This window comes from Charadrius vociferus, unplaced genomic scaffold (assembly GCF_000708025.1).
Source record: "Charadrius vociferus isolate BGI_N301 unplaced genomic scaffold, ASM70802v2 scaffold303, whole genome shotgun sequence".
Taxonomy (NCBI): Eukaryota; Metazoa; Chordata; class Aves; order Charadriiformes; family Charadriidae; genus Charadrius; species Charadrius vociferus.
Window position 1 is genome coordinate 2,387,763 of NW_009647756.1, and position 15,176 is coordinate 2,402,938.

The 15,176-nt window shown below is 40.1% G+C and overlaps 1 protein-coding gene across 5 annotated transcripts in view; it reads left to right on the plus strand.

The window, feature by feature from the left end:
• Positions 1-13,474, plus strand: part of RBMS3 (RNA binding motif, single stranded interacting protein 3) — a 343,935-nt gene extending 330,461 nt beyond the window's left edge. For 2 of the 5 annotated variants that reach the window (XM_009882167.1, XM_009882165.1), the window contains 5 exons: positions 560-584; positions 2,849-2,859; positions 3,158-3,169; positions 10,720-10,800; positions 13,343-13,474. In XM_009882167.1, coding sequence (XP_009880469.1) covers positions 560-584; positions 2,849-2,859; positions 3,158-3,169; positions 10,720-10,800; positions 13,343-13,474 — 261 coding nt within the window. The remainder of the gene's footprint in view (positions 1-559; positions 585-2,848; positions 2,860-3,157; positions 3,170-10,719; positions 10,801-13,342) is intronic. The other 3 variants (XM_009882163.1, XM_009882166.1, XM_009882164.1) reach the window with 2 other exon arrangements.
• Positions 13,475-15,176: the final 1,702 nt, after the last annotated feature.

Sequence of the window (15,176 nt, forward strand, 5' to 3'; positions counted from 1 at the left end):
TGTGGAAAGTGGGAAAAAGGAAGCCCTCACAAAAATGTTTACTCTTGCCACCTTCCAGGGCTCTGCCGGGTAAGCAAAGCTAATGATCATGTGAATATATTTAAAGATCTTAACAGATTACTTCATATGCTAATGAGACGCAATATTTTGTTCTGCATTATTTTAAAACATAGTACTTTAAATGTATTGAAGTTGTCATCAGCCATTAAATGTTAGTATTCCCAGTCATCCCCACCCTTTACAAATACAAACGTGGCTGATCCTTTTACCCAAGTTACAGATAGAAGACGAGCTGGCTGAGCAACATCCATGGTTTCCAGTTTGTGGGAAATTCATCGTATGAAATTTGGTTTCATTCTGATTCATCTTTTAAAAACTCAAAACAAAACAGAAAGATTCTCCCAGGAGCCAGAAATTCCAAACAAAAATTAATTTTCGGAAACAATGGCTCACGGTGTTTCCAATACAAAATATACTCCGCAAGATCCCAACAGCTGCCAACTGATTTAACCATCCCTCTCGGTTGCTGTCCTGCTCCATGTCAGCTTTCAGGCAGCAGCTGCAAAGCGCTCCCAGGATTTCATGTTCCAGAGCAGCCTCACCATGTCTGATGCTTTGGGCAGGCTTCCAGATCTCCTAATGAGGCGGCTTACAGGTCTGCTTATTGAGGACCAGATTAGTCCTGGGAGCCAAGTCAGAAAACCCCAGGAATGTTGCTTTGGGCAGGCAATTTGGTGGGATTGTCCTGGAAGAAAAGCAGGGCCCCAGCTGAAAGACTGAACAAGGACTGCCGGTACCCGGGTGTACAGAGAGAGGCAAGGATGTCCCAGAGCTTCACCTGAGACCCAGATGGAAGTGGGGCTCTCGGGGCTGGCAAACTCCCACCTCAACCACCCCCAACTCTTTGTTGAGCAACCTGGAAGCCCCGAGTGTGTGTTTTGCAGGACATTTGGCCACACGTGCCTGACAGTAGGCTGATTTTCCTTGCATCCTTAGGCATAAGGGCCCAGCATTTCCCAGAGGGAATGTGTTTCCCCCTGTCTAAGCCTGGACTTGCATGTTCACCATCGATACAGGAAGGCCAGCTCTTAAGGCATCCCTAATGCCACTGTTAGCTTCCAGTGTAAGCCGCAAAAGGAACCACAGGCGATGTCTGCAAGGTATTTTGTGCTCACTGAATTGGCAAGTTCTCCTCCATCTCTAGATGCAGGTAACTTGTAGACAGCTGTTTGTTAGAAATTTTTAAGATGGTTTCTTTTTTTTTTTTTTTTTAAAGCCAGTGATAGCCTTCATTAAAGTTTACCAAATATTTTGGATTCTAGGAATCTTTTAGAGACAAAGGACTGAGCAATACTCTGCTTCAGCTCCTCTTAAGAACATCCAGGGTGTACTTCGGCGGTATAGTGCTATTATCTTACTACCTTACATTGGTCAGGCATGACTGCATTTTCATCCAGGAGGTGATGGAATTCCTTCTGTTTCTAGGATTAATACTAATATCCAGGTGACTTTTTTTGTTTGTTTTTGAGCTAGTAGTTGTCCTTGCTTTCATCTGCTTTATTCTTGGACAGTTGGCCCATAAGCTATCCACTCTTATGTCTGGTCTGAAAGAGCAAATGGAAGGTGTATGTGATTGATGAGCAACTGTTGTTTAACAAGTCTAAGTAGTTCTTCTGTTGTTTTAACAACTTAATCCATACAGTGTGGACATTTGCACACGGTAGTCTGTTTCTCTTTAGACTCTTCAAATTCATGGAGATTTAATATCCTCTAGAAGACATGTTTACCTCTAGAAAGCAATTATTTGTTCATATAAATGGATATGTTATTAATAATAGCTTAATGGGCTCATGCTTTTGAGAGTTTCACTGAGACATTTATTTATTTACCTAAGTTGAAAATATTAAAATGTACAGATCAGTCTTCCTTCATCTTACTACCAGCCATTCATCAGGGACTAATTGAAAGAATTGTATTCAGATGGAAATTCCTAAGAATTTCCAACCAAGAAGGTGCATAGGGAATTTTTATGTCAGAAGAAGCAGTTATAATTCTGCTGCATCACCCCTTTATTCTTCAGTATACAGGATCTGAAAGAAGAATATAAATGTGACAGAATCTTAGTGATTACCAACCCTGGCTGACCAAGACTCATGCAATGCACTCTTTTGTTATGATATAGTCACTATACCCCGGATTTATATAGGGTGCTACAAATAGGACAGTCTGTAATAAATCATGCACTAACCCACGCTCAAAACCTTCCCCCAGAGATCTCGTAGTATATGTTCACAGAACAGGTACATAGAGGGTGTTGGAAAAAATAAAAATGCCCCTTTGGTAGAGAAGTCGGTAAGAACTGAAGAATTAAGAATCAAAAGTACAGTAGATCACCAGTCTTGGTCTTTGTTTTAAGCACAGGAGAAGTCTTACTGTCTCGCAAATGTATCCATCAGACACATGGCATTATTCGAATTATGCAAAAAAGCAGTTTTGACATCTTGAGGCTATTCATATATGCAGTCATACATGGAGAATCAGTCTACATTTCTGTACAGGCTCCATGGATCCCTGCCTACAAGGAAGACAAGTGAGAATATCATGGGCCTAGGTACACTGACATAGACTACAAGGATCGTTGGCACACTGAGGTCCAGTTCCACAGCTATGTATAAACTGATAAATATAATATGAACAACTTGTTATAAAGAACTATTCCTATAAGAAGTTTCACTTGCCTTTAATGAGAGATACAGTTAAAAGGGGAACTTAATTTTCATACCCTGATGGGTTTTCCTCTGTTTTCTCCCTTTTCAGACATTGGTGAGATATCTGAAATCGATTTGAGACATTCACCAAGTTCCTTTGTAGTGCCAGCCTTTAGACTCTAAGAAGGGGTTAAAATGACGAAGCCAGTTTTTTATCTGTCTCTTTCTATAGACATTCCTGGAGTGCTGTTTACATTTACTACAGTTTTTACAAACACGGGACTTTGTATGCTAGTGAGAGCATGGTGCGCAGCTGTATGTGGTGATCTGACTTGTTTACTCTAAATAGGCTTTATCTGATTACTCCTGATTCTTCTGCTTTAGTGGCATGCCTGAATTTCAGAAAAAAAGACCTGTTAGCTGGAGGGGGCGGAGGGCAGGGAGGATAGCTCATCTGCACTGTTTCTTCTATACCTTTGTATCACTCTGATTTCCAAAGGTAGGGATTTGTGAGGGACGCTTAGAACTCCTGAAGAGAAAAGGAGATTAGTTTGTAAATATAGTTCTTGAAGTTATTATTCCCTCTACCTTCATTTAACTTGTTCAGAGATTTAGGTAACATCTCATTAGGAAGGTTGAAAGGGAAGTGATAGCTGATGTTCCTAAATACATTTGTAATACTGAGCAGCAGGGAAGGAAGGTTAAATCTTGTAAAGATTTCTATTCTCTGCCTGAACAATGAGTGCAGTGGCCCAGTGATGGGATTCTGTTGAATGACAGTGCTATTCTTGATAGGGCTATGGTAATTGTGTGGTAAAAGAGCATTATATGATTGTATTTTAGGCCAGGCTGATAATTATTAGCAAAAATATTGTAATATATGCAAAAACTCCATATCTTTTATTCTCACATTCTTTAATTGGGAAAAACTAAGATTAATAACAGTCGTTGAATAATTGCAGGATTGAGCTGGAAAATCAGAATGCTTCTGGGTAGCAAAAGATATTTGAAGTTTAAAGTAAAAACTGTGGCGGCTGGATATTGTATTTCATTGAACTGCCACTGGTGCTGATGAACTAGATGATTCTTTTCTCTTCCTGAGTTCCTACATATCCATGCCAGACTATGGGATAAGAGGACACAGCAAGACAATGTTCTTTTCTATTGGAGAACAGGGTATTTTCAAATGAGGAGGTGGAACCACGGACAAAAAAGCAGCAGTTTTATTCTATATTTCATTAAGTTATAACCACTTCACAACGGTCAAAGAGAGATGCAATTTTTTTTCTTTGCAGGGAAAGAAAAAGGAAAGAGGCTTGAAAGGGGGAGGGCAGGTTTCCTTCATGGAAAATAAAAAAAAAAAAGATGATAAAAATTAATCCAGCCAACAGTCTCATTTCCTTCAGTTTTCCGGCAATGCAAATGTTTTCACATAATTCTGTTAGTGATGCAGTGTCTAGACTTCTCAGATGGTTTAAAAAAAAACCACAAACAAACCTTGGCATTAATTCTGAGAATCCTAAAAAGCTAAGTCATTATCACTGTGCTATAGCTCAGGCAGTGATACGAAACCACAAATAGTCACTGAAGACCAGACTCTAAAATCCTTGCTCATTTAAGACATGGGTTAGCGCTTACTCACATAAGACGTCCCTTTTAATCTCCCTTCAGCAGGCTGCTGTGGTGTAAATGCTTACCAGCATATCCTGGTACAAGGCTTCTGCAATTTGGCTCTCACCTTGACTGAAAGGCTCTGTGCCTTCTCAGGAGCGTGGAGACTGATGAAATAAGGAAAGCAATCTTTGATTCCTGCAGCAGATAGGCATTTATAAAAATGTATGTCCTGGTTTCGGCCAGGATAGAGTGAATTTTCTTTGTAGTAGCTGCCGTGTTTTGGATTTAGTATGAGAATAATGTTGATAACGCATATTATTTCAGTTGTTGCTAAATAATATTTATGTTAGTCAAGGACTTTTTCAGCTTCCCATAGAAGCTGAGAGGGAGCATACACAGAACAAGCTTGCAAAAGGAATATTCCCTACCATAGACATCATGCTCGGTATATAAATGGGGGTTGGCCGGGGGGCAGGGATTTGCAATCACTGCTCAGGATGGGCTGAGCAACCAATTCACCAGGTGGTGTGAGCAACTTGCATTGTATCGCTTTATTTTGTATATTCTTGTAGTAGTAGTTGTAGTAGTAGTAGTAATAGTATCCTATTCCATTACTGTTCTATTAAACTGTCTTTTTTATCCCGTGTTCCTACTCGCTGGCTGGGGTTAAACCACTACACAAAGCAAAACACCAGAAAGCAGCATTTCCACATTGATTTTATAAGAGGTCTCTTCTTTAACATTTATTCCTTGCTCGTTGCCCCTTGTCCTTAGTAAGCCTACTAATTCTGAGTAAGTGTTTTACAAGGTTTCCAAATGTGCAAACTTATATGTTAATGTCTCGTTTTGTAAATTCTTTCCGATTTTCTTTATACCAGGAAACTTATTCAACGTTGATCAGGTTACCAACTATTGTCACTCTGTAAAATCTCAGAGTACTCACAGTGGCCAAGAGAGCTAACTTATACCTAGCAGCCACCTTCTAATCACAGCTGTGTTATTTTTACAGGCAACGAGGCCCATAAATAGAACCGTACTTTAGGGTTGTTTCTTACACTTTCTGTTAATTATGACCTTCGGAATTTAAACAAGGTGCGTGGCCGAAGTCTTCTGGCGGGGTAAATGAAATTGTTTGGTCTTGCAAGAGGCACTCACTCTTTCAGGCACCGTCTCATTTGAAATTCAGTAACTAATAGCCTGTGTAAGAGGTGTTTGCTGTGTATCTCAGCTGGTGGGCACTTGCCTGACTCTGCATTAACTAGGCCCAAGAAAGGCAGACCAGAGGCTTACTAGGGCAAATGAATAAGTGGGCATTACCTGTGGCATAGTCTTGATGTAAAAGCTCCAGCAAATTCCCTGCAGGTCATTCAGCTCCACCTTTGATGGGTGAAACGTGTTGTCCTACTGCAACACGTTTCACCCAACAGCTCCTCCACTCTGCCTGGTGCAGGCAGCTGCCTTCCGCTTCTTTTTTTCTTCCCAGTCCCTGCCACCTTTATGTGTTTAGTGTTTGCTGCAGGCTTAACGGGAGTCTTACCGGAGCCAGGCTGGGATACCCTACTGTTTGCAGATCTGTAAGAACTGATGGTGCTCTCTGAATTAAACGTGATCCTTCTCACAGTTTCATTTTGTCCCCTCAACCAACCTCATCATTCATTTGTTACCCTCTTTCATTTAACTCTTTGTAGTCACGGAGGGTAATATCTGAAATGAGAGCAAAGGTCTAAGCGTATATTACTACTCTCATTTTTTCGCATACTTAAGCAGTTTCAAAAAGGTAACGACAAAAATCCCATTGGACAAGGTGTGAGCAGAATTGTTAATTAGCATATATGCTAAATTGGTGCCCTGCTTAAGTGCAGTCTGAATTAAGCAGTCAGGCATTGTAAAGCATGCATTGTATTATAACGGTGCACACCCTCAGTGATGAGAACATGCATTCTGTATACTGCATGAAGAAAATAACAGTTTACAAACAAATTAAGATCACGGTGCCACCAGCAATGTCTCTTTTTTTCTTTCTTTGGTAGAAATTATCAGCTTTTAAAGGATCAGAGTGCCAAAAAAGATCCTTTATACCCTCCAGATCTTGCATCTGTGCCTGTGGAGTCACTATTCATTTTACTGTCAAAAATAAGCAGCTTCTACCTTTAGACCCACAAAGCCTGTATAGTTGTGGAAGAATGAACAGTGTTTTCTTCTGCCTTGCACATACTTTGTTGAATGACCAATCACATTACAGCTCAAGAATCTTTAATCCTGATGGGAAAATATGACAAAGAAAGAATGGATTTGGATTTTTCAGATTCTCTCATTTCAGTGCTTACGATACTAATATTTAGTGGAATTAGCAGGGTACTGCTAAGCTGAGCCTGTGAGTCATACTGTCTGTCTTTCACACGTACATGTGGATAAAGAACTTTAGTGAGTGTGGTTCACGGAGAAAATAAATCTCAGTGGTTGTCTTCTGACAGAGATGTCTTCTTTGTTTGCTGTCTGCCTACTTCCAAGTTACGTTAGTTTCTTGAGGTAAATGGGAAGCCATATGCAGACTGTGTGCATCTACGGGACCTGTGGTCCCCATGGAGCTGCATCACTACAGAGTCCCTCAGCTATGGGATGTCCTTAGAGTAGAATCTTCATCCCGGGTGGTCCTGAGCAGGGTAGATACAAAATGTTTAACTTTTCTTCTGAATCTCACAATTTTTTCTGAAGCTCTTTTCAACCTCCCAGCAAGGGCAGCACTCACTCCAATGCATCCTGAGCACACTGTTTTAAAAAATAGATAGGTAAAGTGTCTGAGGGACCCAGGGGGAGACACAGACTCCAGTGGGCTGAGTGTGTGCTGGGTATGGAAGCTACTGAAAAGCAACATTCAGAAAGCTTTCTGCTAACAACCAACTGTGAATACTCATGACAGAAATTCAACTCTTGCCTTATCCAAAGTCATTGATGTAAGTATTGACACTGACATTGTGCCTTAGCGCTGTGTAATCTTTAATGTATTTATCCTGTGAGATCAGAGAATTAGGATTATGTAGTTCATAAAGGAAAGAAATACACGTGAACTTGATTGAGCTTATGTCAGTTATAGCAAAAATTAATCTGTCCTCCTTTTTCATTATACTGTTATTAAACAAACTAAACTAAAGCAGCTTCTCAACACTAGGCTTCCCATGGTGAAAACAGATCCAGCAGGGCAGACGCTCCTAAATTCATGTGGTCTCAGCTGGGAGTCCCTGTGCATGTGAGGAGACTTTAGATGCCTAACACTAATTGTGTATCTCTGAGAATTACGCCCGTTTTGTCCTTTATAGTTTTGTAAGGATTTTAGAAAAGCCTCAGTGGATCCTTAAGTGAGAGTCTAGAGACTGAGAATCAGTTCTAAGCCCTAATAACATGTTTAATTGTTGACCTGGTTACTCTTTTCTGAAATGATGAGGGTGTCTTTAAATTCATAAAGATAAATACATTAAATACGTTTGGATATTCGACTGAAGAACACAATGTGTGTACCTGTAATACAGATGAGTCTGCTGCTGTGCAGTCAAGTGCTATTGTTAAGCAGCAATACTTCTCTGTAGGATTGAACCTTGGTTAACTTTTATCAGGACCAAATTCGTTGCCAGGAAAAATGTGACTTCATTTATGCCATTGGTGGAACTAATTTGGCCCACATCATTTGTTTTAATTGTAGAACTCTAAATTTTTTAATCAAAAGGTTGAACCACCATTACAGTGGAGATTTAGACAAGCAGAGTATGTTATATACAGGGAGAAGTCACATTTCAATAGTTCTTCAGGGAGTCTGGCAAGTAACTAGGTGGCTTTGGTCTCTAGCACTGTAAATCACCTGCTGCTTGGCTGAATTCAGTTAAAAATCAGTAAAAAAAAAATTGAACTGTAAGGGTGTGGGGCAGTGCAAGTGTCTGGAAAGACCAGGGCAAGCAGGGGTCGGCCAGGGCCACCAGTCACGCTCAAGTCAACAGAACAATTTCCCTTAGAGGTTGTGTAGCAGTGAAGGAAGCAACATGAAGTAGTCTAGCAAGCAAAATCAGGATCTTCCTTAAGAGGAAAACAGCAACTACAGAGGTGAGAAACTACACGCCTACTGAGAGCAGTGCTTGCAGAGCCAGCAAAGACGCCAGTTAATTCCCAGACAGTTTCAATTGTTGTGCTGCAGAACTCAATGCCAAAGGATTTTGCAAAAAGTGGAATGGTCTGAATTAAAAGGCAGTTGGATAATTTGATATCTGTGTATTAAAACTCATGTATGTTGTGTATTAAAACTCAAATATGTTTGTGTGTAAGGTAAGGAAATGGCAGACAACAGCCTCTTATAAGAGTCTGACCATTGATCAGCGATTCAGGGAAGAACTCAGGAAGTCCAAGGGTAAGGAAATGGCAGACAACAGCCCCTTATAAGAGTCTGACCATTGATCTTCTGATGGATTCAGGGAAGAACTCAGGAAGTCCAAGTTGAATAAGGCCACTCTATTCTTTAAATTAACATTTTTAATTAAAATGTATATATTTTTGTCTGAGTGAAGCTACCCTGCATAGGTATTTAAAACCCTTGTAGGTCTTTGCAGAACTGTAAGAATGAGTGCTTCAGGTTAATGTTAAATATTGACACATTTAGAACAATGCTACGCAGCAGATGTCGTTCCAACATGCGACGTTACAAAGCAGAATGAATGAAGCGGAAGCAGCTCTGGAACACCCTGCTGTAACATTCTCATTAGCTCCTAATCCGTAAGGCAGGAGAATAGCCCAACTGTACTGAATACAATAGGGATAGTTGGCCTCATGTCTTTGGTGGGTTAGCATTCATAAAAAAACTATTGGATTCAATTCTCTTTCTGAAGAACAAGGAAAAGGAGCTGCAGAAAAACATGGCCTGATACAGGCGTACAGACACTGGGGACACTCCCATCTCTTTGCTCAAGTTACGGACAACACTGTGAATTCTAGCAAAAATGTTGTAACGGTTTTCAACACAATATGCTACTTATATTGCAAGTATACATTCTAGGTCAACTATGTTCCTCCCTGATTTTTTTTTTTCTATAGAAAACAATTTCATCTAAGTAATTTTTTTCTTCTACTTGAATGAAGACTTCAGAATTTAGCTGTAGGATTCTTAAATATGCAGTTCTCATTCCCTAAGGCCTTTCTCCAACATTGCTGCAGAGTCTGCACCCCACTATGCAATTTCGTAATGCATGTCTGTGACAGGCATATCAAACCATCCAGTTAGTTTAGAATTGAGGTGAGAGAGTGCTTTAAATGTAAATTTTACTATAAACAGCGGAATAAAATTTTGCAGGCACTTCCTAGCTCTGCCAGGAAGCAAAGCTATATTTAACTCATTTTAAAATTCATCAAATACATTCTGGGTTGATTCAGATCTTCGGTGTTTCTTTGAAGATAACATGTAGTGGAAGTGTCATACAGTCACTTGTGGGATTGGGCACATTCCGAGATTCTTGTCAGTGAAGACATGTGGTTAGGACTGGATTGTAGAAAGAAGAGTATGTATAGAACTGACAACTTAATATTAATACTTTATTTGAAGATTTGAACAATATCTGTTGCATTCAGTTCAAGAGCTTTTTAAGAAGTGCTGTATATAAAGAGGTTACTGCCATACCAGTGGCAAAATTCACATGCACTCCTGAATTTTAAAAAAGATTGTCTTGTAGTGCTTGGGAGAGACAGTATTTTTGAGAAGCTAATACAAAGTGTTGCTATAATAATAATTTGCATAAGTTTCAAAATGCATAGAAAAGATCCCTGGTTATCAAGAATAAGCCATAAGAATTTAGCAAGGGATTCTGCGTACAAAAGGAGAAACTCACAGATATATCTTCCTCTTCTTTTATTTTTCCTGTCTTCGATTGCATCTCCCTGTAGCTTTGTATCCCAATAAATTCAACTGCTGTTATTGATAGGGTTAAATATAGACTGGAATAAACCTGTCAAATTCCATGCTTCATTTTTTGTAGGTGTCATTAGATAAGGTCAATATGACTCCAAAAGATTGTTTAGACTGGTTTTGTGTCTGTAACCGCTATATATATGCTGTTATCATGGCTCTCTGTAAGTACAAACAAAGAGTCTCTCAATTTTAGAAGCCATGTGAACAATCTGAATCTATCAGCAAGGTGTTTGCTATTGCCTATATTCAGGTATGACCCGGCTTTGAAGTTCAAGATTATGATTTTTAATAGCTAGGTAATTCCAACCATTAATTAATCCTTAATTAAAAGAAATAATAGGCTATACACTAACCAACAAACTCTGAACAGGAAATCGACAGTGTCATACTTCTCATATGGTTTTATGCATCTTGATTGTGGTTTTCTAATGTTCATTTGCCTTTGATTTGTTCTAGTACATGACTGCTGCTGCACCTATGCAAGGGACCTACATTCCCCAGTACACTCCTGTGCCTCCAACAGCTGTCCCTATTGAAGTAAGTTTATCTCCATCCCTGAAAGTAGAATGAAGGGGTAGCAGAACTCTTACTTATTATGCCTCCTTGCACCTGTTGTTTGAAAGTGGCATAAAGTTACTTTATGGAATGGTGGCTGGAAGCTTCCAGCTTTTAAAATTAGGACTGCACATTTCTTTTCTTTCTTTTTCCTTCTTTTTTCTCCCTGTCATGTTCCCCTCCTCCCCCCCCGCCTTTTTTAATCATTTGCAAGGGCTCTCAATTTGCATTTGTTTTGTTGTACAGCAGGACATGGAATAAAACATCAGTGATTATGACTGTTTTTTCCCCATGTACTTGGGAGGGAGATGGGAAGAGACAGGAAAACAAACCCAGCAGGCAGACCACGAACCCAAAAGAGATTCCAAGAAGAGAAGATTGCAAGAGGGTTTGATGCGGTCCTTAGCAAGTATAGGTAATTGCTGAAACATTTAGCCACTAGAAAAAGTGATTGAGCAATGGAAACCTTCCTCTTGTATATACAGACGTGGAGGATGCTGCACTGACTGAGTGCTTTTCATCCTTGAGGAAGGATTCGCTCCCTCCCTCCTTGGGGCTGAGTCATGCTGATGACAGTCTAATGAGTAAGTATTTACTCAACCCTGTAGACCACGAGCTGCCGGGAGAGCGTCAGCTTGGCCTCCACTTCTGTGAAGCTTCATAAGGGCCGCCGAGCACAGTGAGAGGAGGGAGCCTTGGCATCCTCTTCCCTGTGTGTTTCTCTTTGGTGTTACCCTCTTTTAGTAGTAACTTCTCCCCTACTCTGGGGTAATGCAAGGAGTGCCAGGGTCTCTGTGCTTCTGTCTTCGGCTGTGTGGACTTTGGAGTTTTTGCTATTACTGCTCTGTGCTTTGAGGATGATGAGTTAATGGTACTGTTGGCATGGCTCCACCATCAGTCAAGTGGACTCATCCTGGCTTCTCCCAGTTCTTTGCAATTACTGAGATTCCCAAGTGAGGTCCCACAGGAAAGGCTGCTACTGTTCTGTCACACTGAGCTGGTCACGTCTTAGCCTTTTTTGTCTCAGGATAATATTTCCCTAAACCTTGTTTGTTTACAAACAGGCCATGGATGCCTCTTTTCAATTGCCATTCTTGGGTATTAAACTGGGCAGATACAAATCCAAATTAAAAGGAGATGGTGGGATGGAGAGTGGCTCATACCGCAGTACTGGCTGCATACTGTGCTGGCCAGTGTGAATGAGAAATTAAGGTAATTCTTCCTGAGCCCTCCTCCCCGTCACCCACTTGTATATTCATGCCTGCTAAAGTAACATGGTGTCATAATTATCTACTATAATAACCAAAATATTCTCTGAATATATAGCCTGTCTTGCTCTGATCCAGTGATGATGATTATTGTTAATGTTTATCTGTATTCATGTAGCATCATGAACCAGGACCCTACTATGCCGGATGCTCCACAAGCAGAGCCAAAAAAAAATACAGTCTCTGCCCCAGAGAGCTTGCAATCTCAAGATGAGATGGACAAAAGGAGATGGATAAAGACAAGGAAGTAGACAGAAAATGATAATACTGACAGTCTATTAAGCAATAGATATGAAGAATTTCTGAAAAATTAAACTGATGCTTTTAACAGATAATTTAACATAAACTACCTGTTGTTTACACAGGACTCAAATAAAAACAAAGCAAGTGCTTTGTGCTCCCTCTTCTGGCTCTGTTGTGTGCAATACAGTAATGAAGCATGTTCCCTGAAGAGACCTGTTAGTGTTATTCATGTGACCAACACACCAGACATGACAGTAAAGGAAAGAAAATATAGCTTACTTTGAAAGCATGCAAAAATACTTAAAACCAGTATTCTTCAGACTGTCTAAATAGGATAAGAAGTAATGCACAATGTTAAATTCATGCATATTAACTTTTGTGTGTCTACTTACCTATTTTTTTTAAATGTATAAGCAAAGCATAACCTCATTGGAGCTTAGACTTAGCAGATAAGTCTCACTGTGAAGTAAATTTATTTTTGAAGGGAACATGCACTGTGTAGAGGAGTGCGGTATGTTTCTAAGGCAGCGAAAATTCTGTTGGATGTGTAGTAAAGCAGAGAGCGGTGGGCCTAGATTCTGCCTTTATCGCATTGCAAATCAAACAAAATAAATATGAACTCGCTGTGAAGTTAGGGTAGGTAAGTGAAAATCTGAAGAGCCATACATATGTTGTAAAAAAACCTAAGAGGTAAAATCCAGACTACTGAAGTGAGAAGTTGTACCTCTGGCTTTGACTGGGCAGGGAACTGTCCTCAAAGGTGGAGGTGTTTTCCACCGCAGCCTCTGAAAGCAAAGTACTGTAGGGGCTGGTATGCTAAGGAAGCTTCTTGTTGCTGGATTAGCTCTCTAAAACTGATGGAGTTTGTTGTGTTAGCATGTGGTTCTGCTATCTCAAACTCTCTCAACCTCTAGAGAAATACAGGAATGGTGAGCTGGTGCTGAGCTCTTTTAGGTAATTTACTGTAGCGATTAAAACTGGTAAGTTTTTCATGTTCTCATTTGATTCCCTAGGGTGTTGTTGCTGATACTTCCCCACAGACAGTAGCATCTTCATCACAGGAAGCCAGTGGTCAACAGCAACAGATGACAGTGGAAACATCCAGTGAACATGCGCCTGCATATTCTTACCAACAGTCTAAGTAAGTAGGCATATGCTTTGTAACCAGACGGTATTTTTTTTCTTGATTATAGCAGGACAAATTCTGCTCCCCTTTTCAGCAATATAAATTCTGAGTAGCTTCCTTAAGTTCAGATGAATTCTGGATGTATAGCAGTGTAATTAACAAAAAGTTTTGGCTGATGGCCTCACCTTGGCAAATTGTCCTTGAGTTCCTGCCTGCAATGATATGCTCTCTAACTGTCTGCTGCTTTTCTGCACTCAGAAGGATCTCAACAACTGCATTAACAATCATCACACTGGGCTAAAACAGCATCTGGCATCAGAGGTTAAAAAAAGGGCTTAAATTTTGCAGTGGTGAAAATATTGACACGGTAAACGTGTAAAGGTTTCTTTCTGAAAGGACGGCTAGTGAAGCAGTATAAATTGTCCCTAGTTGGTATCTGTGATTCTGCAAAACCAGTGCCATGCAGACACTGAGTGGGCAGGAACTGGAAATGGAAGAAAAAGGATTAAGAAAGGGACGGGGAGAAGCACTGCTCTGTCTTTCTCCTGTTCTCTGCTCCCGTTGTTTGCTTCCCATGGAACACCTTGGAAAATTCAAAATGTATTCACTGACAGCTGGATCTAGAACTCCTAAAGAGTCCCTTAATCTTCAGAATTATCCTCAAACACTCCTTCTCTTTGCCACAATAAAACTGGTTTTCATGAAGAGAAGGTTACTTAGCATCAGGGTACCCACTGGGACTGATCAATTTTGGACAGATTCTAGGAAGGAGCCCAAACTCAGTCCTTTATAATTACATGTATATTGAACACCAGCATCACTGTGAAAAGGGAATTACACATTTTTTATCTTTGGGAAGGTAATAGACAAATAGTCAGAGAAGAAATATGTTAGATATGTCAATCAATGCATCATGACATAGTACTTATAGAGGCATAAGATATGAGCTGGTATAGGAAAGATTAGAATTATACTAATCTGTCAATTGCTTTACTTCAGTTTTTGGCCTCTGGAAGTGGAAGATGCATTTATTTGTCTCACATATGAGTAACAATTGGTTTCAGATCACACAGTGTCCCTTTTTGACTGCCATAAAACACAAGACCTCACTATTTCTTATGTCGTGCCCATATTTGTCTATACGGGCATACTACGAAAGCAGTTGATCACAAGCTTTTTGTTGATGTGCCCAATCGGAGACACAGTTTGTGCAAGTATATCCCTTCTAGCCATGAGTCTCTCTAGTACCTGTAAATAAATGACAGCAAGATACTTATGGAATTTAATGGGCAAAGGGAGAAATATATGTTACCATACTGTCCTGTTGGCTTGTTTTGATTACTGTGTTCTGTAGGGAGTTTGGATCTGACCATTCCCATGTTCCAGTTCCCTTTCGCTTAAGTCTCAAAGCAGAGGGACTTAGGGTCAGAAGCCCTCACAAGGTAGCTGTGAGCAGCTGATTCTGGCATTTTTCCCCCATAGGAGGAAACTACATTGCAATTCTTCATTGAAATGGGTGCTGTGTTTCTTGCCAGTGTGGTGAATTCCCACCTTCTCTGAGAATGAGTTCCTTTACCTTTCCTTGTCAGCTGATGCCTTGTTGCAATGATGGATACACTTCTAATGGCACTGGCATTTATATTCAGAGGAATTTCTTTCTTTCTTAATCACACAGGCAGATCCATTACAGATTTTTTATTATGATTATTTCCGGGGTTGTT